The sequence below is a fragment of the Lutjanus erythropterus genome, chromosome 20 (genome assembly GCF_056507025.1).
Source record: "Lutjanus erythropterus isolate fLutEry1 chromosome 20, fLutEry1.hap2, whole genome shotgun sequence".
NCBI lineage: Eukaryota > Metazoa > Chordata > Actinopteri > Lutjaniformes > Lutjanidae > Lutjanus > Lutjanus erythropterus.
In genome coordinates this window covers 12534654-12559517 of record NC_139336.1, presented here as the reverse complement: position 1 = coordinate 12559517, position 24864 = coordinate 12534654, and the positions used below count along the sequence as shown (strand labels likewise).

The following is a 24864-nucleotide window of genomic DNA, read 5'->3' as shown; positions in this document are numbered from 1 at the left end:
AACACCTCCACCATTTGGGGAAGAAACAGATAGACACACGTACACAAGCACTCACACCCCTGCACAAACTGCTCTCACCAATCATCCCACAAACAAAAAGTCTGATCTTCTAAGTCATTTGAGGAATTAAAAAACAAAACGCACTTTAATCTTTGACCTCCCTCCATTTATAGCTTGCCTCCATTACATTATGGCCAAATTAATTATTATGCAGAAACCTGAGGAAAAAAACTCATTACTTCATCTTGAATAATATACAATAAAAACAGAGATATAAATGAATAAAATCCTGTGGGGCCTAGCCATTCAATTATAAACGATTTAAGCCCTAATGTGGTTGATAAAAAACACTCATTGCATCATGTGTTTTTTAGAATAATTTTTCAATAATTCACTCTGGCTAATGTTCCAGATCTTCGATGAAATACGGGAATCTTTAGTGGTTGGTCTGCCGTGCTAATTGGTACAACCGCCCCAGGCGAGCTCAAATCTAACAAACTGACTGAGGACAGCGTCGTTCACACACAGGGCTGCTGCGTCTGTCTTGGTATGGGAACATGTAAAATAGAAACATGACAAATAACAGCGAAATTAGAGCAGATGGCGTTTGACCACCTTATGAATTCATGTATGTTATGTTCTTATACGTTACGTGTGCTGAGAACATTTAAAATAATATTATAAAGTAAATGAAACGAAAATTGATCAAAATGTTACAGATAAAACGTTTTAATACAACTTAAAAACAGCTATATTTGCATGCATTTATATGCTTAGTTGTGTACATTTAATAAAAACTAATAATATGAAAAGTCCAAAAATGTTTGGCATTCTTTTAGTGTAATTAGTAAAAAAAAAAGACATAAAAAACAGAGAGTGGTGACCCGCATATATAGTAGCAGAGCAGGGCGCGTGCACGCACGCACGCACTCACGCACCCCACTCCTCGTTCCAAATCCACAATATGTTTTTCCTCATCAAGATGAATGGGGCGGACTTAAAAAATAACGTCAATAATCGTCATTATTATTTCCTCCAATTTGTGTAAGATGTGTGTTAATTGTAATGCACAGTTAAATCTTCGCTGCAGATGAACAGAAGACTCCCATTCAGGAAAAGACGTGCGGCATTAAGTAAGGATTACAACTGGGGCATGCAGGGCGACTGTGCACCATATTGTAGCCTACATCTGCCTTTAAATCCACAATAAATTAATAAAAGGAAGCGCTGATAGGTTGTTACATAAGTACCGATTTGTGGCGTATTTTATATCCTGTCTCAGTTTAAAATAATGAAATAATCTGAATAATTTGGATCGAGAGACGCTTACATTTATTAAAATATGACCTTTTGTTTTATTAAACCAATCAGCTGTTGAGATAAAATATTTTTTTTGTGAAATACTTCAATAACAAAAATGAAATCGATGCAGTGTGGTGATTCAGGCTCGCTCCAGTGCGTTTTGAGAAAGGGAGGCGAGGCATTTCAATATGGTAATCACTCACCCGGGGCATGTTTCATTTATTGACAGATTTGATGTTAAATGTCTCAAGCTCACTTAGTGCTGTAGCTCTTCATTTATTATGTTTTCAGCTCTCACTCTGTCTTTTCCTCTTTCTCTCCCTGGTTTGACCCTTCGAGGTCACACAAGCAATTCTTTTTTTAAACGCATGATTAATTTCTCAGTAGGGCGACCGGCTAATGCATTATGAAAAAAGTGAAATGTATTCCAAAGGGGCTAATAGCGCTATTGTATTCCAATAAGCCCCTTTTCCTGCTTCGCATGGTTTAGACATGCTCCGCTTTTGATAACATGTCACAGACATCTTTCTCACTGCTCTTTCAAAAAATGTTTCATTATTGTCATTTAAAAACAGAGAATTCGCCTGTGATTGAGATTTTATTAGTGATGCCAGTTCATAATAGAAAATTTCACACTGCTCAACGAGAATATCAAAACTTTAAATAAATAAATAAATAACATAACATATCCACGTCAATTTAATAAAACATATTTTATAACACAGAACATAACTCTGCAGTAAATTTACACATTTAGATTAAAAGTAACAAAATAAAATAATAACTTCAAAAATAAAATCTTAACCTCAATAACGATTGAAATAACTTAATCTTTACTATGGACGTAAAAATACCATAAAAGTTGCTTTAAATAACTTAATAATACATTGTATTATAAAGTGTTTGCCGACATGGATTTTCGTACGAAATATGTTTCCATATCACCTTTTAAAGCTACTGTACCTGTTTTTTGTATCCTATTTTTTATCATTTCCTCTGGTCTCTCTATTGTGACGTCACTCGTTTCAATAGCTGTTTGCGGTCCGTGCGTGGCTCGCTCGCGCCCGTCAGGCCCCCCTCGCAGCAGCCAGCCGGTGTTCCCTTTGCGTTCGTCCGCGAGACAAAAGCACGCGCGGTGACAGGCTAAATTGGTTTGAAAAGAAGCAGATGGGGCTCGCGCTCTCTGCTGTGTCGCTTTTTGCGCACACACATACACACGAGCTGCACGCACGCACACGCGCACAGATTTAAAAGAGTGAGCGTATAAAAGTGACCCTGTCATGTTTATCAAGATGCTATTGAGAAAAGATTGGGCGAGAATAAATTACAGCCAGTCTCATTATTCAACAGCCTTTTATCCAGAATGAGAACTGCTTATAGACTGATACATTCAGAATTTTAAAAAGTTAAATCAAATACTTTTTTTCCCCCAACTTTAAGTGTTTTGTGATTTTCACTGTTTTTTTTAAATAGATTTCTGTTTCAGAGGCTTCAACATTTAGAGAAAGATGTTCTGACAACCTTAAATTAAGCTAAAAGCTGACATAAGTGAAGAAGGCCTATAATTTATTTAGACTTTTTTTTTTTTAAAATACAGTTTGAAGTTACAGGGACAGTGTTCATTAATAAACATTTCTGTAAATGTGTAAGTTCACCATCTTGGCTAATTTTCAGCCGTAGCCCCTGGGCAAGTGTAATGACAAGAAAGACACATAAAGCACATTAAAACAGTAATGACAGATAAGATATATTAAAACAGAAATTACTTGTAACCTAACCAATGTCTGTCATCTCTTTTAAGTCTTACCAAAGTACTCACAAAAGTGTAAAAGATAAATAAATAAACAAATTAAGGTCACAATACAGACAGCGGCTTTATGAAGAAGTCCTGTATTTTGTAAGTAAGTCTCACAGACTATGTGACTGAAATAAACTCACATTAACTGTACCAGCTGCTTCACTGCATCCCTATTTGTTTTGACCCCATAGTAATGATTTAATCTTTAATCTGAATGCAGGTCTCAAAAGCAGTGGTGACAGTATGCATCTTACAACGTTATTAACCTCAGCCCTTAGGAGAAAATTCCATTCCTGCCATCAAAGAAAAAAAAAATGGTTTATTGTATTTACCAGCAACTCACTTCTTTTTTTTTTCTTTTCTGTAGAGATCAGTAATAAACTGTGGGTCCCAACACAAATACTGCCATGTTTGACTTTCATGCATTTTAGAGCCAGACAGATATCATTGGCCAGATATTGGGCCAGCACAGCCATATTGGTCTATTTAGGCCAAGGCTATATTGTCTGATATATTTTTACAGAACATAATGCAGATTTTTTAAATTTATTTAAATTTAGGTTTTAGTTTTAGGCAGCATTTTATGTATATTTTTTCTTGATTCAAGTTTTTCTGTTTTTGTCATGTGTGATTTGTAATTATTAAAAATACAAAACAACATCAATATCTGAACTTTTTAAACTTCCTCATATTGATATCAGCACTGGCAAAATTCAGTATCAGTCAGGCCCTAATGCATTTGCATTGGAACTAGCATCCTGTGAAGAATTTGTCCTGAAAACAACTTCATTAAGTTGTCTTAATTAACAAAGACGATCAGTATTTGGGACACCACTCCACTGCATCCCCATGCAGAGTTAAATGAGATCCTTCCTTGCGTCCATCAGCCATTTGCTGAGGACTATGAGGCAGTTAATATCTGGGTTATACACTTCTTATTTAGGTCTGTGCCTTCATATCTGTAATTTGCCTGCATATTTTTAGTGGAAGAAGTAATTGAGCAGCAGGAGCAACATGCCTGGTTTAAGAGCTTGGAGCAGGGGTGTTGCTAAGAATTAGTGGGCCACTTGAGAGAATACTGATCCAGACCCCCCATTATTCTTACGCTACAGTTTTTGAGGGCCGTCACTGCTTTTTGCAGCACTGGGCATTAGCTGGGAGCTCCTCTGAACTTCTATTACAACAGATGATATAGGCTACAATATGTTTCCTGCTGCCTTTATCTCCTGGGAGCAACCTGCACATGCATAGAGAGTCGTATTTCGAAAAGCCTTCTCAGTGTTGAATGTACGAATCAGCTGATACTGACAGACATTATTCTGATTCCCAGACTGCCTGACTGTCTGTCTGCTGTCTCAGCCTTTACTTTTTCTGTCTACGGTCCCTATGGTCAGGCTAATGTTTACTCCACACTGTGTTTAAAAGCCACATTTCTCATGCCAAGCTCTTCTGCTGGCTGCCAGCATCGCTTTTATCAGTTTGTTTGTAATTAATTTCTAACTCAGGGGTTGTGTATCAAAAGTCACATTCTTTTGTTGTTTATTTGAGGGTTTCCCAAACAGTTCATTGTCAAATCACACCCTCAAACCAGTGCAGTTGACCAGTATACACCCATTTGATGATGACAGTTTCTAGGGGAGACCAGGGGCAGTTGTAACAGACAAAAAAGCAAGAGTGATAACACTTACTCTGCTTAGTTTCTGTCTGTGGAACGGGAGCAGGAATGTTCCACTTCAGCAGATGTTTTCAACAAAAAGTGATTTTGAGACACAAACATTACTTGTTGGATATACAATACTTTTCTTTGATTGACAAAGTTAAGATGACTGCAAACTTAAACTTAAATCAACTTTATCTTATTGGTTAAAAATTAACATACAAACTATGCTCATATAGGTTTTGCTACACACCATGGCCCAGTGTAAGTACCTTGCTTGCCTGTGTTGACATGCTGTTAAGAAATTAACTTATTTCACTAAATTCAAATTTGAAACTTCTTTCAATTTATCTCTTTGAATTTGTGCATTTCTTTTCTTCTTCTTAATTAAAATAATTAAAATCTAGTTACCACTCGAACAGTTGTCTAGTCTTCTGCAAAAATAGAAATAGACTTTCACACCAATGGGACATTTGTAACACTGACCTCTTGCACTAAATTTAATATTGTAGTATTGCCCTTATTAGTTGAAATATATCCAGAGTGTTATTAATTAGGTCCAGGGGTGGGTTTAGTCATTTTGGGGCCTGAGGCAAAAACAGGCATGGGGGCTTCCACATCACTTGTTCTCTCCCCTTTTCAACCATTAAATAAATAATAAGTCATAAAAATAAACTTTTATCTATGGTGGAGTGTGGTGGACAAATTAAGGAATCTCACAGAGCCTTAGCAAAGAAGTTGTTCAGAGGTCTAGTGTGAGGGCAGCAGATACTTCTGTATCTCTTGCCAGGCAACAGAGGGCTTAACAGACTATAGTTTGTGTGGGTGTTGTTTTTTTTAGTATCTTCACAATTGCTACATTTTTCTGCACTGCTGGTGTAGCTTTGCTTAAATTTTCAGCACTCTGTACACCACTATTTACTTGAGTTGGCTACTGTCTTCCTGAATAATTTCCACAGATGCACAGTAAGCTCATGGAATAGTCCAAGTTAGTGAGGAGACACTCATGAATTAAGCATTCTGATGCCATTTAAGCATATGATTTTTAGTAAGACCTAATTAATTAGTGTAAATTAAAACAAACAAAAAGAAACTTTCTTAACCATGATTTTATGAGGCGTTTTATGTGGCCCTTGGCAGCTTGTGGCCTAAGGCAATTGAAAGCATTTGTGTAATGGTAAATCCCTTCCAGATTATTACACAGATAAGTTTCTTATATCAAAAGAATCTAGTGCATTTCAAGTAATATAAAAGAAGTTACAATTGCCCCTGGTCTCCCCTACTGTAGTTATGTCTGGTTGTAGAGCTGAGTGCAGAGTCAAATTAATTTAAAAATAATATTCATTAAGTCACTAATGTAGCTTAGTGAGTAAATTAGCTAAATCTAATCTTAAATTCTGTGTTGGGTCTGCTGTGTTGTCATCTTTAGAGTTTCATTCTCACAAAACTTCCGGGGGGTCATTTCGTGTACGTGCCAAGGTGTGTGTGCGTAAAGTCCAGAGTCATGCGTCACTCCGTCCGTCGTCCGAGCTGTTTGACTTTTCCAGCATTTGAGTGGCGGTTAGAAAGACATCATTTTAGCTGTTGAGTTGGACGGGGCAGCAGCACTGTGAATGAGAGAAGTGTGTGTGTGTATGTGAAGGTATATGCATGTGTGTGTGTGTGTGTGTGTGTGTGTGTGTGTGTGTGTGTGTGTGTGTGTGTGTCCGTGTCCAGGATGGTGGGCTGAGCTCGCGCTACACGCCAATCAAACACGAGGCAGGTGCGTGGTCGAGAGAGAGAGAGAGAGAGAGCGCGCGAGAGGGAGAGAGAGGGATTAGGAGGGCGCGTGGTGTCTCTGAAAAGCGAATAAAGCGGCGCGAGCGTCGCAGTTTACTCACATCTCATGAGCTGCTCAGTCGACAGTTGGAGACAAAAAGCCGGTACCGACTCCATGTCTGTTTCCAGGATATAATTCAGTGAACTCGTTAGTAACTTTACGTGATAAAAATGAGTTTTTAGAGCTGTCTTGTAGGATGAATCGATTTCTCTCGTGACGGGGATATTTTTTTTTTTTTACGTTGAGACCGTTTTTGGATTATTGTCGGGAGTCAGAGGTAAGGACTGCTCCACCATTTCTGCTTAAAAGTTGCCTAAAATGTTGGCAGAAACGAAGACGATGGGACAGAAAATAGGCGTCAAAATAATTCAAAGAAGAAAACGCCTAAGAAATTGTTTCACATTCCGTTGCATTAATTTAGAATTACTGTGGGCTAGTGGCGCATTTTGTTATTATTATTATTATTATTATTATTATTATTATTATCATTATTATTATTATTATTATTACTGCTATTGTTGTTATTATTATCATGTGTTATTTTTGTTGCTACAACTCATAATTTATTCGATTAGTCAGCCGTTAATATTGTTCTATGTAAGTTAAACATAATGCCTGACTAGCTGGCAAGCGTGCGAGTTTAATAAAGGCCTCTTACTTTGGTAGAAATTAAACTTAGACCCAATTGAAATTATAAAAATGTGGGACTAAATAGGGCAGTTCGATATTGTGTAATTTGAAGCCAAAGTCTTAAATTATAGTTTGTTTAATTAGTTCATTTGCTCTTGCTACTCATTTAGTTTGCTGTTCCGCCCACACAATTCCACCACATTAATCCGCATTGTGCTGTAATAACTTTATCCAATTCAAAACATACCTGTCTGTTTAATATGAAAGCGTTGAAATTGTGTGTTATATTTTTCTATTATAGAAGGCTAATGTTTAATTTAATATAAGGTATAAATAACTGGTCGTGAATGTACAGGGAATTCATTTGTTAAAACAAGCATTTCCTGAAATTACTGGAAAAAAAATTGTAAGCAGTCTCTCTTTTTCCGTAGTTGTTTTTTGTTCTTAAAACATATCACAAATGTGATGCATAAAAAAGAGTTTATTATTGGTTTGCTGCAAGTAAAATGAGAATTTCTAAATGGTAAATGTCAGAAGTGTCATCTTTATATTAAAGTCCTTTTCCAAGTCATATAATGTATTCACTATTACGGAGACGCAGACTTTCACTATAAAGTAAAAACTGTGCTTTGTATTGTACAGTCAAATCATTACAGTATAATTGTTTGAAATGATAGCACAATAAATTTACAACTGGATGTATTTTGTCTTCACAGTAAAATCTTGTGCCATTTTTATGATAATGCTTTTGAAAAAAATATATATACATAAATAAATAAATAGGAACACTTACAAAGAAATAATGAATAAATACAGAATTTAGTGCCACAGCCAGCTTTTGTATAGGAAAATAAGGTTATCATAATAGTTAAATAAAACTGTAGTCTAATTGTAGCCAAAAATTGCTATATTTCTGTCTGTTTTTTAAGACTGGTGGGAACTTTTTAGGTTAAACCATTTTCTAGATATGATGGATATATTACTATATAAAAATACAAAATGTTAAAAATTATTATCATTAATAATGATAATAATAAAAATAGTAGTAATTAATTAATTTGTAACAATACATTTGGAAAGAAATCTGGATATGTGTACTTGAATTTTTACAATCATTTTAGAGGAGTGTCTTATCCTCTGTCAGTTTGTTTACTGGTGAACTACTGCTGAAAACAGTCACTCATTAATTTAGAACTATGTATGTAAAGATATAAAATGCTAAAGATGCTATAATCTTTGGGAAAATGAATCAATTAATTTTTAAATACAGAGGAGCTTCATGGAAAAAAACAGCTGCTGTATTTGGTATTTGCATAGCACAGAGCAATGATAATTCAGATTTTTTTTTTCTGTGCCCTCAGTAATTTTGTAAGCGTAGTTAAAATTGTAACGATCAATCAAAATTGTTGAAGTTAAACCTAATTTTTTAAAAATGTTGTATTTCCAAATTTATTCGGTTTCTTTAATGATTAAAAAAAGGTTGGTACTTCTCTATAAATTTTGAGTACAGTGCATTTAATTTAAATGCATTTACCATATATATATATTTTAAACAAATTCCACACATCATCAAAGCATTTCTTTGAACACTTCTGTTCTATATAATTACTATTTACTACTAAATGTGTAATATAGAGAGATACAATGCATGTGTGTAACTTTTATGTAAAAAAAAAAAGTTTGTTTTTATCGATTAAAAAGTCAACACATGTGGAACTTTCTTCCCTTCTTCTCATGCAGGACATTCTACAACCAGTTTTCCTCCAAGTATGGACAAGACCATTCTTTCCAGCCCTAATGACATCATAATGACGAGCTCAACAGGCCCATACCAGCAGGAACCCCTGACTCCACCCAGAGCTACCCATCTCCACTCCTCATCCTCTTCCTTATCCTCCCCCTCTCCATCTGCTTCCTCCTCACCCCTCAAACCCAACCAGGTCGGCCAGGTCATCCTGTACGGTGTTCCCATTGTTTCGCTAGTCATTGATAACAATGAGAGACTTTGCCTGGCACAGATTTCCAACACACTCCTCAAGAACTACAGTTATAATGAGATTCATAATCGACGTGTGGCGCTGGGCATCACCTGTGTCCAGTGCACTCCGGTTCAGTTGGAGATTCTTCGTCGGGCCGGCGCCATGCCCATCTCATCACGCCGCTGTGGCATGATAACCAAGCGTGAAGCTGAGCGCCTCTGCAAGTCCTTCCTGGGAGAGAATGCGCCGCCCAAACTGCCCGACAACTTTGCCTTCGATGTGACACATGAGTGCGCCTGGGGTTGCCGTGGTAACTTCATCCCGGCACGCTACAACAGCTCCAGAGCCAAATGCATCAAGTGCTCCTTCTGCAACATGTACTTCTCCCCAAATAAGTTCATCTTCCATTCCCACCGCACACCAGATGCCAAGTACACCCAGCCCGACGCTGCCAACTTTAACTCCTGGCGACGACACCTCAAACTCACTGACAAACACCCACCTGATGAGTTGGTCTACGCATGGGAAGATGTCAAAGCGATGTTCAACGGAGGCAGTCGGAAAAGAGCGTTGCCCTCCTCAGCCCACTGTTCCTCCATGGGCCCAATGAAGACTCTCCCAGGCTCGGTGGTGCCTCACATGATGGGACCTGACCTTGGTTCTCAGAAAAGAGCCCGCTATGAAGATGAGGATGATCTGGATGGAGGCAGTCTGTCTCCCCGTAAGACACCTCGCAGCTACCCTGTCATTCCTGTCCCAAGCAAAGGCTTTGGCATGCTGCAGAAGTTCCCTCCCACATCACTCTTCCCCTCACCGTACCCCTTCCCAGCCTTTGGCCTCTGCCAGCAGAAAAAAGATGACAGTGATGTTTCAGGTGGGCAGAAAGGAGCAGGGTTGTCAGGTCTTTTATGGCCCGGGCGCAAAGACACTTTTTATCCTCCTTTCTGCATGTTTTGGCCACCAAGAGCAGCAGGAGGAATCCCTGTCCCTACCTACCTCCAGCCCCAGCCCAGTGCCCTCTCCTCCCTGGCAGACAACCCCTCTCTCAGGCAGGCCTTTTTAGATCTGTCAGACCCCAGTGAGCCGGGAGCTGTAACTGCCAACGGAAACAGTGTGAGTGCAAATATGGCCCCGAGCAGTGGGACGACCACACCTAGATCTGGACTGTTTGACCCAGAGTGCACAACAGTAACCCCTGACCTCCGCCCTGTGACTTCAGAAGGCTGGCTCAAACTCCTGGACACCCCAACCCTCCAAACCAGAAAGCCAAGCTATGGCTCAGCCTTTCGCCCCGTCATTAAGGATGCAGAGAGCATCGCCAAGCTCCACAGCAACAGTGGGGGAGTCACTGGGGCAACAGATGAGGAGTTTGGGGTCGTGGTCACCAGGACAGACCGCCACCAGCGGCTATCGCCCACCAGCAGCTGTAGCTACGGAAGTGAAAGTGGAGGCGACGGAGAGGCGGAGGGAGTGGACAGTGAGGAGGAAGGGGAGGTGGATGTGGAGTCATCGAAGCAGGAGGATGAGGAGGAGGAGGCGAGCTTCACAAACAGGCCGTCACAGACTCAAACCAACCTGTACCTCTCTGCGCTTAGTGACAATCCTGCAGAGGAGCGAGGGAAGGAGAGAGGGAGTGGTACTGCGTATCCCAGTACCTCCCCTCCCTCCTCCTCGGAACTCATCCAGCAGGAGTCCCCCAGCCTGCCTGCCTCCCCTCCCACCAGCCTGCCTCTCTCCAGCTCCACCCCACCTCACCGAGAGGACCCGGCTTACAAAAACGTAAATATTCCCCCAGGCCACTTTAGCTAATTATTATTTAAATGGTGCTGCAGTCGGGCAGTGATGTGATCTGCATAAGCAGATTGATAGGCTGGTTTCTCCCTGTAGAAATTGAAACAGTCACCCCACTCTGATCCCGGCTAATAGGCCCAGATGTGGATTGTTTAATGGCCACGGTGTGTTTGTTCTCCCTCTGTCACCCCAGCCTGTTAGGGCAACTCTAATCTTTAACCTGTCGACTCCCACATTAACCAGGCCTTCGAGAAAGGAGGTGGTGGGAGGTAGAGTTATGAGGAGCATTTTAAACCAGGAAAAAATGTCTACCCATATAGTCCAAATGAGATCATAACAAATTAATGCTACGATTGGCTAATAAAAGGCAGAGTGTCAACGAGGGAGATTGTGTTTTCAAAGTAATTAGTTAAAATTTGCTACACACAAAAAAATTTTGGACGAAAAAAATCCAGATTAATGAGAGAAAATATTGCAGGTGTTTGACATAAAAAAGCTGAATTGAAAAATAAGCCTTACATTTAATAATCCAAATCAAACAGCCGTGACTGATAGGACTTGTGTTCTAATCTACTTTAACTGAACTGTACAGTGCATAACAGGTGTGAGATTTTAACTGACTTTATGTTGTTTCCAGGTTCACAAAAATAGAGACGAGGGACTACCTGCATACGCAACCAAAGACAGCTCCAGCATTTCTGGTGAGCACATTTTAATATTTTTTTCTTTTCTTTTTTTCCCACCTTTTTTATTCATGTTTTCTATTCTATTTTATTTTAATTTCATATTTTTCCTTAGCTGGTAGTCGAGAATGCTAACAATTGATTAATTGATTAATCATTAATAAGATACACACATTTTTTCAAGTTTAAGTTTAATTTTCATTATTCAACAAATGCCTCTGCCAGACAAAGCCATTTCAGATGAGACACAGTTGACTTCAGTTTGTAGACTATCGACTAATTTTTAATCAGTTAAATTCTTAACAAATAATGATTAATCATTAACATTCCTTTACACAGGTAAAAAGTGTAATTGTAGATTACACACCAGTATAACGATAAAATAATTCTTACATTGTTTAGCATGATACTGTTACTTGCATCAAAACTGTAATGAAATATCACATCAGTTTTGTTAAACTCATCTTTTTTAAAACTCTAAAATATTCTCTTAAAAGTAGACTAAAAAGCATTTGCAAAACCAAAATACAGTTTCTCTTACAAAAAAAATATAATCTAAAAAAATCACTTTGCTCGCTCTACTGTTTGCACGGGTTGCTTGACAATAGATCTTTCACCCTGCAGTTGTTTTACTATATTTTGATCTCATCAAATGTTTGAACAGGTTTTTACACCATTTCATCAAATAGCATTACACAAGCTATTTCAGCAAACTGTTACACACTATCTGTTTCATCAGACATCTGACTCAGTTGTATTATAGCATCTTTGTTTCATTTAGTGTCTGAGTGAGTGGTTTTATAGTGTCTCTGTGTCCCCGCGAGGCTCATATTCCTGTGACGTTTCATTTGCTCCTCTCATCTCCCACTCTGACCCCTTTCACTGGAGAAAATGTCTTGTGTGTGTTTTTTGTGTTGTTGCTCACTCAAAAACCCACACATGCACACAAAGGACACACAGCATGCGCACACTTAGTTATCTCCATGTGTCCGGATAACCAACTTAACCAATGGGCCTTACTGAAACTCTCTGCCTGTCTGTCTCTCTGTCTCATTTTCTCTCAGATGAAAACAAAGAGCAGAATAGTTTCTTTGTGCCGGAGAGTGAGACGTCAGCGCCTGACTACTGGAGGGAAAGCTCAGGTACAAACGCTCACTTGTGTATTTCTGGTTGCAGAGCAGCTACAGACAGTAAACAACAACTTAAACAATGAAGATAGAGATGTAGGAGAGCAAAAATTTTAGAGCTCCTACAATTAATTGATTAATCGATTGAATGTTGATTTAATCACCAGCTATTTTTTATAATTGATTAATCGGTTGATGTCTCAGATTCCAGCTTCTTAAATGTGAATATTTCTGACAGTAAACTTAATGTCTTTAGGTTGTGGACAAAACAAGACATTTTAGATTGTCATCATGGACTTTGGGAAACACTGATCAACATTTTTCGCTGTTTTCTGACATTTTATAGACCGAACAACTAACCCATTAATTGGGAAAATAATCAACAGATTAATCAGCAATGAAAATAATCATTAGCTGCAGCCCTAAAAAAAATTAAATGGCATGTTAGATCCTCCCAAATGTATAATTATTAGGATGGCAAGGTTGATTTAATTTCTGCGTTTGGTTTTCCTCTGGTCTAATTTGAATTTCACATCGCAGAGACACATTAGGGTCTTGATGAAAGTTCAGATTGAGTCATGATCAAATGTTTACATCAGGAAATAAAATAAAAACACATTTATGCTTGCAAAGGCAGCTTTTGACTGTAAATAGAATTTAGAAAATTAGTACAAGTTTTAATAACCTTATCTAGAGAGCAGGAATCTAATTTATTTGCAGCCTGACATTAAAAATATTGTTAAAATTGAAAGGTAAATCAAAAATTAAAACATTATTTTACAGAATTTTCATTATGTAATGGCTTCAAAAGCTACAGTGGGCCTTTCCTGTTGTAATTCAGCTCACACAGTGTAGATGAAAATACACCGTGTGAAAATTCCATACATAAAACAAACAACGCCGATTAAAAAAGTCTCAGTTGGAAGAGAAAATGACTTAATATACATGCTGCAATTTACAATGGCTTTTCTTCATATTACACAAATGAGACTCAGAATACTTAAAGCTCCTCAGTCTTCATCTTCATCCTCCATCTCCTCCTCCTCCACTTCTCAGACAGTGAGTTAAGGGATTCATATAAACACAGAGATGAAACAGCAGTGGAAAGCTGCTGCCACTGCCACTGCTCTGCCACGGCTGCTCTCTTTAGCGGCGTTGTCGCCAGGGCTGTTACTCTTAGGGGGGCCGTTATAGTTCAACAAGAAAACATCAGCTCAGAGATAAGCAGCCGCGCTTGCAATCTCCATCCTAGACCCGTATCGCCGCCGACATAATTGCCTTTTTTTTCCCCTTCCTCAGCGCAAAAAAGCCTTTCCCGTTTGAAAAAGATCACAGCTTATTGCCTTTTTATATCTGTCAGGAAGACATTAAAAGTGCTTTATGACATCTGTGCCAACATTTATATCTACCCCCCCACTCCCTCAACCCCTACACACACACACCGTAATGATCCCCGCGCATAATGTATAATGTATTTCGAAAAATTACACGAAACAAATTAAATGAGACCACCTTTCCCCTGATTGCCAAACGTCTCCCTGGGCGGTGGGAAGCTCTACGTGATTAGAAGGCCTGATTCCTCCGAGTCCCACCCCCCACCCCCCCTCCACTGTCTTTAAACTCTCCCTCTGTTTCTAGGGAGAAAAAATAATCTAATTTTCCATTTATGTAATGCAAACCGCCTTGGCTTTGACTATTCACGGTTAATTGACTGTCAAACGAGGTTGTTATCCTCGGGCACTGTCTGCAAATTTGCTTGTCAAATGAGACAGAGAGAGGAGAGGAAAGGAGAGGAGAGGAGGAGAGAGGAGAGGAGAGCTCTCTCTGCTCTAAATGAGAGAGAAGGAGAGAAGCGTAGGGAGGCTTAAGGAGGCAGGATGTGAAATGACTGGAGGAGAATATACATATCGAGTTGTCTGGATCGCTTCATTTAAGGCGCACAATGCCTCATTGTCACAATTCAGACGTTAGCGCTGCAAACACATTCATACATGCAGAACAATATAGAAACTTTCACACTGGTAAATTTGAAAACAGCGTGTGATGAAGATTTTTGTTAAAAAAAAAGAAGATGATGAAGTTTGAAAGCAACAAGTCAATTCCAGGTTCTTCCAGCAGTAACAAAGCTTTAAAAAGTACACAGACAAGGGGTGTCGTGATATAATTGTATTGATGATAACCATGATATTTAAAAAATTGAGTCATTGATATTGAGATACTGACCTTTTCACTATCTGTTAAGTGTCATTACACTTTTTGTAGGCTTTGTACAGTTATGGTTACACATTCTCTCTCCAACTCCCTACACTCTTATTTTGATTATGAGTAAAATGCACGATAAACAGTTAAGTTAAAGATGACTTTGATTGATAGCAGTATCATTATTTTTAAATTTTCAATAGCTATTGCAAAAATATCATTGTGGATTCTTTTGGTCATGTTTTACATTCATTTATAGTTGCTTTATGCTCATGCATCACCAGGTATTGGTCAAAATAATTAACCTGCCAAAAAGTAAGATTGCTGACACTGTAACGCCACACTTATAGAGTACAAAAACCTGCAAGTTTCCTTTCAAAACCAATTTTCTCTCATATTCAAACACAAGCAGTGTTCTTTTTTTCTTATTAAAAACCAATATGATCTGACAGCAAGAAGAGACTGTCAGGGATAAAGTACCATAAACATCTCCATCTCTAGTGCTGTCACAATTGTTACTACAAACTTACACTGACACCTAGAGGACAAACACTGAATTATGGTGCCCCACTAAAGACTGAGAGCAGCCAGAGAGAGGATGAGACAGTGGATACGTAAAGATCCAATCAGACAAGACTGATTAAGGACATGAGTATGACTATGTGATATGTGTTACATATGAAATATACTGTTTGTTATATTGATTGACTAATTGAAATTATTTGATGATAAACATATATAGCATTGCACAGCAGTCATTACATACATTACAAAATCACAAAGGATAAAAACAATCGGATAAAAAAGTAAAGCCAGAGGGCTTGTTTCCATCGTGGTCCTCTAGTGTGCCACTTAACACATCACAAGACAACAGCAATAAACACTTACAAGACAGCAAGTGAAGGCAATACAGCCAACATAAAAATATACAGCTTGTCAACATGCTCTTGATATCTTGATATTAAAAGCTAAGAATTAAAATTGCATATGCCTTAATGTACTGCGTGACCATTTCTTTAAGGCCACTTTAAGCATATTCTGTGAAGGACTCAGTTTCAGATTTGTGGGCAGATTATGTTTGTTTGCTGCAGCATGGTATCTGCTATAGTCTGTTTTCATGGTATGTTTGGCTTTTCAAAATTTAATCACTTGCTTGGGCAATATATACGTCATAAAGCCAATTTAATTTGAAGTTTTCCACTGTACTGCTGCACTGTAGAGAGGTGTTTTTGCGCATTAAGCGTTTGAATCGAAAAGGTATGAAGTCTGTCAGCCTGCCTCTTGTGAAGCAGTTGTGATTATTGACAATTTTTTAACATACATGATTCTTTATCCACCATCAACCAGTGTAACATTAACTGTACAAAAGTATACATAAAGTGTAATTAAACTTTACTCACAGTGAAAAGGCAACCACATGAACTGATGAAGAAAAGAAATAGAAATTATTTAAGAGCATACAGTATGATTAAGAGGCACTGGTTCATTTACACACAAGTATCGTGAGTATTGTTAACATGATATAAATATTTCGTGTTTTAAATATCAAGGATATCGTACATACTGGTATATCATGACACTCCTAATTGTAATTATGTCTGTGACTAAGTGTGACGTATCTCTCCTTGTTTTTAGGTGATCAAAGCCAAGGTGCTACTTCTCCTGTGCCGCTAAAGAAGGACGTTGAGAACATGGAGAAAGGTAAAGATTGTTAACCTGAATCATACATTGTGGTTGTGGGTAAACAATCGCAGTCCTACACCAATGAGTGTCAGATATGTTTTAATGCATTTATCTTAACAGACAATCCTTTCTCCATCTGTCTTCCCTCTCCTGCAGAGGAGCTCCAGAAGGTTCTGCTGGAGCAGATCGACTTCAGGAGGAGACTGGAGCAAGAGTTTCACGCTCTGAAGGGCACCTCACCGTTTCCTGTCTTCCGTAAGTCATTTTTTTTCCTCACTTCATTTTTCCTTTTTCATACTGTGAAGGGCGACTTCTCCTTCTCTGTCTTTCTTAAGTTCTTTTCTATTTTCTTCTCCGTACCTATCTCCTCCCTACTCTCTTACCTTTCTCTTTCCTGTTTTTCTTTGTCTCTTTCATCCTTCATCAGCTGCCTTTTTATAACTCGATCAGTTACTCAAATGATAATACTGCTCAAGCTAATCATAGATTTTTACGCTAATTCCAGATAATTTTCAAGACCAGATGAAACGAGAGCTCGCCTACAGAGAAGAGATGGTCCAACAGTTACAGATGGTAAGACTACTAATGATACAATCAGTGCTGAACACTGATGGAAAATAAATATCATTTCTACGCCTTTAAATGACAAATAAAACATCCTTTTATAGATACATGAATTGAAAAAAGCCTCACTGTTCGCTTTGAAAAACAGTTTTGGTAATGATTTTGAGAAGGAATATAATTATAGACTAATTATGAAGCAATTTTCAATAAAATATAGTTACACAGTTTGAACAGGAAGAGAGGAAATCAAAAGCGCATGAGAGAACGTGACAATAACATTTCAATTATTGCTACAACTATGGTAGATTGTAGATGTCAATATGACATCCATGTCTTCAAATGACAACAGAAATTAAATGAATTTAATGAAGACTAAATAAAGACATCAATAGGACTCAACTGGACACATCTGTTGTTGCTTATTTGTCCATCAAGAGACAGAGCCAATCATCTAGTTTGTCTTTCATGGGTGAGTAGTTCCTCTGCAGCCGTCTGAGTGTTTCCGTTCACATCAATCACCCGAGCAGCTGGCAGACAGGCTGACAGACGGTGTTTGTCTTTGCTTTCTGACACATGCAACAACTGTACACGCTTGTGTGCACATGGTCGCAAAACCCTGCACATACACGGAAACACACACGCAAGCACACGCTGCATTCATGTAACCACAACTGCTTTTCAGGCTCATTTATGAGCACGTACATGCACGAGCATGCACAAAATGTTCAGAATTGACAAATGCGTCTAGAGCCAGCAGATGGATCTGTCTGAGAGTAATGACACATTAATTTCACACAGACATTCAAATGAACTCAAACTCAAAAATTTTAGATTTATGTTGCTGCAACATATTTTAGAATTTGATTGAATATCACACCTAAATGTTAACACATCACTCCCAGGCTTTTTATTTTCCTTTTTTAAAAGAATAACTGCAATGGAATCTTCATATTATTAACAGTAATTTCTCTGTTCATAAATAGAAAAACATTTTCATAAACAAAATGATTTTTATTAACCCCTGCATAATGCATTATTTTAAAGTGCCAATTTTTGGTGTCAAGATTGAAGTTAAACAAAAGAAACCTATCAAATGATTCTAGTGTATGGCTGTGGCTTTTTGGCAGGTAACAAATTATATGGGGGGCATGATTATCGTAATATGATGAACAAAACACTAGACAGTAGGTGGTTCACTGCACTGTACAGCATATAAAAAGAAATAAACAATTGTGTATAAACACGTGTCCAAATCTTGTAAAATTAATCTAACTTTTGTCTCTTTATTTCCTTCAGATTCCCTACGCAAACATCATCAGAAAAGAAAAGATCAGCTCCCATCTCAACAAATAGCTAAAAGGTGACTGTTTTTAATGCATTTACTGTATTAACACAGCTAAAAGAAATCTGGCAACATAGGTAATTGCTAAATGGAGATATAAACATTTGATTATTTGTAACACAAAGCAGATAGTAAGTCCCAGTTTATTTCCCTTGAAAATTTTTTTAGAACTTTTTTCGAAGCTAGGCCACATTTAGCTTTGATTTGACAACTTTACAGCCAGACAACGTGCACTATCTGCAAATTCAACTGGTTTTGTTTGATTTAAGCTACTTAGTTAAATACAAACTCTGAAATTAAATCAGTTTTTGCTGTTTAATTTGTAATAGTTATTCTGGTCCAGCAAACTGTTGTCATTGATAGCTACAGTGTAAAGCATGTTCACTTCACAGTGGCTTTCACTACCTAACCCCAAATGCAAGTCTCTTCACCTATCACCTCTCAGTCTCTGACAAACACTAAACCAGAACACTAATGTTGGGTTTTATTTATTTATTATCTTCACAGGCTAAGTCAACAAATCCCGTACAAGAGGAAGAAGCTGCCTGGATTTCTGTGAATATCCCAACAATAATGAAAAAAATAAAAAATACAGTCACCCAAGATATATTGGAGAGAGACACAAGCAGAAGGGAATAAGACGCGATATAGTATATATACATTTCTCACGTTTCCCTGGGACAGCGACATTTCTGCCTCTGCAGTACAAACTCTGTTAATAGCTCTGCACTTGAACTCAGTCTGGTAAGAACACACTTGGACCAGATAAAAATTTTATCCCTGTTTCCTTTTCCCTGAGTCCAGTTTATCCCCCAAACTGACTGAACTGAAAGGGGATGAAACTGGCGACATCAGGAGAACCAGAATGACTCCTCATTGCTGCACTGGCAGTCAGACTCAAAGCTTTACCCAACCAGGACCAAAGCAACCACACCTGTTCTTGTCTTCTGTGAAATTTAGGGCTGTTTAAAACCAACAAAAAGGCAGTCAATGTTCTGAACTTTTCTAAGCTCTTTTAAAGATGAACAGCAAAAAGACAGTCATGGATACATCGAGACTGTGCATTACTGTCCACGACTCTGATTGCTGCTCACCCGACTGTACATACAGAAACTGTGGACCAGGGCGGACTTCACACTACGATTGTTGCTGTTGTTATTACTGTTGCTGTGGTATCCATACAGAGAAACAAACATACTAATCTTGATTTATTGGCAACATTTGATCCCAAAGGGATTCTCCTCATCATGTCCAGTTGTGTTTATTAACCAAACCCCCCTGTGAATACAAATTATTGACATAGTCATTGCTGAAGAGGTCAGATGTTGGTTTATTAGATGCCCCCAACTTAAATACGCCAGATGAAGAACAAAATAAATGGAAACTATGAATGAATATGTGGTATTTGGGGTTTTAAACCTAATAATGCAATTAGACCAGTATTAAAACAGGGTGGTATCACAAAAGTGTCCATTCTTCATGCATATTGTACCCTGGCATAACAATTTATACCCATAATTTTAGTATTTTGGAGTATTTCACTGAATGTACAAAAAACCTTTAGTATTATCTTCTGATTGTACATTTTTCACCTCTTCCACTGTTAATTTCTAAGCACACATCTGGAGAATCCTTTGCTCAAAGGGACCCTCGGGGTACTTTTTACCCTCCACCCAAATTTTTTAACCATCAACCTACAGGCCTTGCGACCATCACCTAAATGTTTTTTTGGAGTGTCATCAGATGGCAAATAGACATGTAAAGGCCAATTCCGAGGAGCGAAAGACTGAGGTTTGTCAGTGTTGTATATCTACCTGTAAATGATTTCACCTGACTGTATAACATGTCACACGTGAGAAAAACTCACAGTCAGTCTATATATGTGTTTGTTTGTTTATTTATTTATTTGAGTATCAGGGCCTAACACCCTGATTGTGAAAATATTATTTATTCTAATGTTAAAAGAAGAAGAATGAGACATGATGGTGATGATGGTGCAGTCAAGTGTATGTCAGAGGGAATAAAAATGAGAACTCAACCACCTTGTTTATAGAATGAAATGAATGAATGGATAAAGTTGTCATCTACTGAGAGAAATGTTATCATTATAAACTGTTAATGCAGATGTATTTAAATATGTTCTTGTAGTTTCTCTACTATTTATGTGTAAATTAAAAGTCTATACAATAAGCAGAATGTGGTTTCATGACTAGGCCTGTTTGCTGCTGAAATCCTCTACACCCCTTTTTTCTTTTAAATTCCAAATTTGAATTTCAGGTCATAGCTTACAGTTTTGATGCTTGTGAAACCAAAGGAGGCTTATTTTCAGCTCTTCTATTGCAATACATTTAATTGAAGTGCATTCAGGTTTAAAGGACCAGTGTGTCCCTTAGTGGCATCTAGTGGTGAGCTTGCAGACTGCAACCAACTCAATAGCCCTTGCTTCACTCACCCCTTCCAAGCATAAAGTAGAAGGCATATGTTGGCTGCAAAACTTTCAAAACTCTCGGCATCATTTGTAAATATATAGGGCTAATTCTTATTTTCAGGTGATTATACATTAACGAAAACATTCTTGAATATTATATTCTTTGTGTGCTGTATTCTAAAAATAGATCCCCCTGATTGTTACACACTGGAGCTTTAACCATTAAGGTCAAAAGAAAAACGTACTTTAAACTGAACACTAACCAACAATCAGTTACAACAAAAATATTTCTAGTTAGTGATTTAACTGGTCAATAAAAAAAAGTAGCATACAGTAACATATGTAAGTGAAATAAATAAGAGACATCAGAAATAGCAGCATAAGTCAGTTAAAAAAAATGTATAACTTAGACATTTGGATATAAAATGATAATTTAATGATTATGGATTTATTAATCAATGTTCACCAGAGGGAAAGAAAAGGAAAATGTTTTTTGATAAAAGTAAATAAATTTGTCCCTTTACATGCTAGACTTCCCCCCCTCTTTTTTAGGGAAGACGATCGAAATGGGGGGATGTGAAACACGATGTGTAAATGTGACCTGATTCACGAATAATAATAACAAAAAAATCTACAGTACATAAATTAAAATAAAAGTTCCCCTGTTCAGTTTCTGAGACGGACAGCGCTTACACGACAGACCGAACGTAAGGACTGTTGCACGACCTCCGCTGCCGGTTTACGGCATCTCCATCTCTGGGAGTGGTGAGCGAAGAAGAAGAAGAAGAGGGGAGGAGGCGAAGAAGAAGTTGCCAGCATGGCGTTTACACTCTACTCTCTCATCCAGACCGCTATTCTGTGCACTAATGCAATCGCTGTGTTACATGAAGAGAGGTTTCTCAGCAAATGTAAGTATTCTGACATGTTTTATACAACGTACGTCACAGGTTTTATTGAAAAAACGACGCATTATAAGCTAAAGGCAGCTAGCTAGTTGCAAACGTCACTACACTGCACAGCTGTCTGTGTATTATAATTACACTAAACAGACTCATATAGATTTTTAGGCAGAAAAATTAAGTTCATTCAGTAGAGAGAAACGTGCTGTGTAGAATAATATGATTTTTCCAGTCGCCCAGCTACTTAAGGGAAAATCAAGAGGAACACTGGATGTTAATGGGTAAAAATACAAACATACATGCATTGTGATGTTTTCTTTTCTCCTCTAAAACAGTTGCTACCCCCTGTCTTCTCCTTTCTATATTTTCATCCTGCTGATCTATATATTTTCCTCCTCCTGTGTCTTTCTCTCTGCAGTTGGCTGGGGTGTTGACCAGGGAGTTGGAGGTTTTGGGGATGATCCAGGAATCAAAGCCCAGATCCTCAATCTCATTCGCTCAGTCCGGACTGTCATGAGAGGTTGGAAAGTGTTTTTATGTCCTAGGAAAAAAATAAAGAAATTGTCTAAAATAACAGGAAATGTTGATTGAGAGTCATTCAGTAGGGTTTGGGTATACCTAAAAAAAAATCTGTCATCATGCCACTGAATGGTTGAGTTTTTGGTATGTAAAACAATACTGTTTTCTGTGTAACAAAATAGATCAAACTTCTCACATGAATCAGTTTATAATTTTGCCTTCATGTAAGTATGTTTTCATAAATAAAATTGTTTTTATAATAAAAAAAAGTATGTTATTCTGCCACATACACATTTCACTTAGTATGCGATAAGAGCTTAAGTTTGATACCTGGCCCTTAGATTTTAAGGAATTTTGTAATTTGTTTCCTTATTGTTTTGTTTCCTTTTTTTGTTTCCACAGTGCCTTTAATAATAGTAAATTCCGCCTGCATCGTCCTGTTGTTACTGTTTGGTTGACAGAGGTGCACCAAATGCCAAAATGAAGCGGGAGGACCAGACATGTGCCAAGGATCAACCACAAATACAGACAAATACACACATCTGTCATTCAGAGACTTCTACTGGTCTTCAGCGGGGTGGAAAAATTTGTCCATGGACATTGGATGGGAATATAAAAACAAACAAATCAACCACCAGATGATCACATCCAAAGAGAACTGATACATCACCAAAGTCAAATTTGGCTAGTGTGGACTTCCTAAACTGCTCGTTAGTGGAAGTTGTAACACCGTATTAAATGATGATTCTCTGTTCATCCATTGTCCTGAGCAGCACTGAGTGTGTTTGTCCTCACTTTCATCATATGTTATTCAGGACAGTGAAAAGAATCTGTTTAGATGACTTAATGATATGTGTCATGTGTTTTATCATGTTGTTACAAATGAGAAACTTGTTAGAGACGTGTTGTTAGCAGTAGAGCTGGACAATATGTTAGTATTTATTGAGTTATCACATTCCTATCCCGGGCTGTAGCTAGCTTTTTTTTTTTTTTTTTTTTTTTTTTTTTAAATGTGAGTTTGAGAGATTTGATGAAAGTTACTTAAGGGGTTTTTAATGACTTCCTTCAATTCAGGATCAATGTGTATTGTTTTGGCCAGAGATGTAAAGGGAATTAGTATTTTTTCCATCGCAGAAACAACATTGAATCCATTGGGTTGTGAAATGAAAGCTACAGAAAATATGATCAAAATGTTGAATTAATAAAATGTTTCTGTTTGCTTTCAAATAACAATTCAATGTAAGGTGACGGGTAACATTCACTTCTGTAATAAATTTTGAATTTAAATCCTTGTCAGCTGACCATTATTTAAGCCGTATACACTTGTAACACATGGAAGCCAACAGGATTCAGGATTTGTACTGCTGATATATACTGTTTATTTATTAGTGCCCTCTCAATGACACAAACATCATTTGGAAGGTATTGAGATGTTTATGAGTTTTGAAATAAATATAATAATCATTTTAATTAAATTAGTTCATTAAAATGGTGTGGCAGCCAAGGAAAAGAGAAAAAATGAAGTCTTTAAAACTACTTTGACAAACAAGTACAAAGATAAATGTTTGTTTTCAGCTCAGTTAACATGCAGACCTCTGAGCTGCATGTAGATGGGGTGTAGATCAATGTATTTAATTTGCAATGTTGCACAAATTAGTATTTTTTTCACCATCCACATTTTCCCGACCAAATCAAATGCATTTTTAGCAGTACTTTTACTACCACTTGAATAGAACTTGTCTAACAAACTTTTACTTGAGTATAATGCTGCAGTATCTCTCCACCTCTGCTCTGAGTAAATATTAACACATTTCTCTGGATTGTTTGTTCATATATCCCTGCTCCACTTCATTAATAATCTCCATATGCTGTGAATTATCACAATTTCCTCCCCCGTTAAGCTCCACATTTTTATTAACACTACTGTAGTTTTGATTTGTGGAAGAGGGGAGTGAGAGTGAAAAGGGGATCCGCTGGAATTAGAAGCATATGTTTATCAGGGAGATTTGCACAGTAAAGCCACTTTGATCTGTGATTAGTCAGAGTGTAGCCGTGGATTCATGGTAAAATCTGTAAGCGATCACAGGCGACTGTACATAAACACGTATCTGCATTTCACAGGTCAGGATGTGTGGTATTTGGGTGTCTGAGTTCTGACAGGTTACTTTCCATTTGGATTGTTTAGATGGAATTATTTGCTTTTTGTGCCATCTGTAAGTTTAATTCCTTTCGAAATTAAATTTAAAGCTAGCTAGCAAATCATTTTTAAAAATTGCTTTACAGTAGCTGCTATAAAAGCAATCTACACAAAAGAAATGTGTTAATACTAATACTGACATGTAAAAACAAATTACATTTTTCAATGCATTTTAATGTTATTGACTAACAAAATGTGGGAAGGAGACAGAGATAAGGGCAATAAGAGAATGTTGACTCAAAATTAA

At 37.6% G+C, this 24864-nt stretch overlaps 2 protein-coding genes across 2 annotated transcripts; both read left to right on the top strand.

Moving 5' to 3' along the window:
- The first annotated feature begins 6629 nt into the window (after positions 1 to 6629).
- skor2 (SKI family transcriptional corepressor 2) lies at positions 6630 to 20770 on the top strand. Its single transcript, XM_084746470.1, has 9 exons — positions 6630 to 6853; positions 8947 to 10964; positions 11614 to 11677; positions 12724 to 12801; positions 16621 to 16686; positions 16825 to 16923; positions 17174 to 17241; positions 18529 to 18592; positions 19082 to 20770. Exons 2-8 carry the CDS (start codon positions 8976 to 8978, stop codon positions 18583 to 18585), a joined length of 2421 nt encoding a protein of 806 aa, XP_084602596.1. The 5' UTR covers positions 6630 to 6853; positions 8947 to 8975; the 3' UTR covers positions 18586 to 18592; positions 19082 to 20770.
- A 980-nt stretch (positions 20771 to 21750) lies between these two features.
- On the top strand, positions 21751 to 23134 carry ier3ip1 (immediate early response 3 interacting protein 1). Its single transcript, XM_084745900.1, has 3 exons — positions 21751 to 21910; positions 22320 to 22421; positions 22823 to 23134. Exons 1-3 carry the CDS (start codon positions 21820 to 21822, stop codon positions 22876 to 22878), a joined length of 249 nt encoding a protein of 82 aa, XP_084602026.1. The 5' UTR covers positions 21751 to 21819; the 3' UTR covers positions 22879 to 23134.
- The last annotated feature ends 1730 nt before the right edge of the window (positions 23135 to 24864 follow it).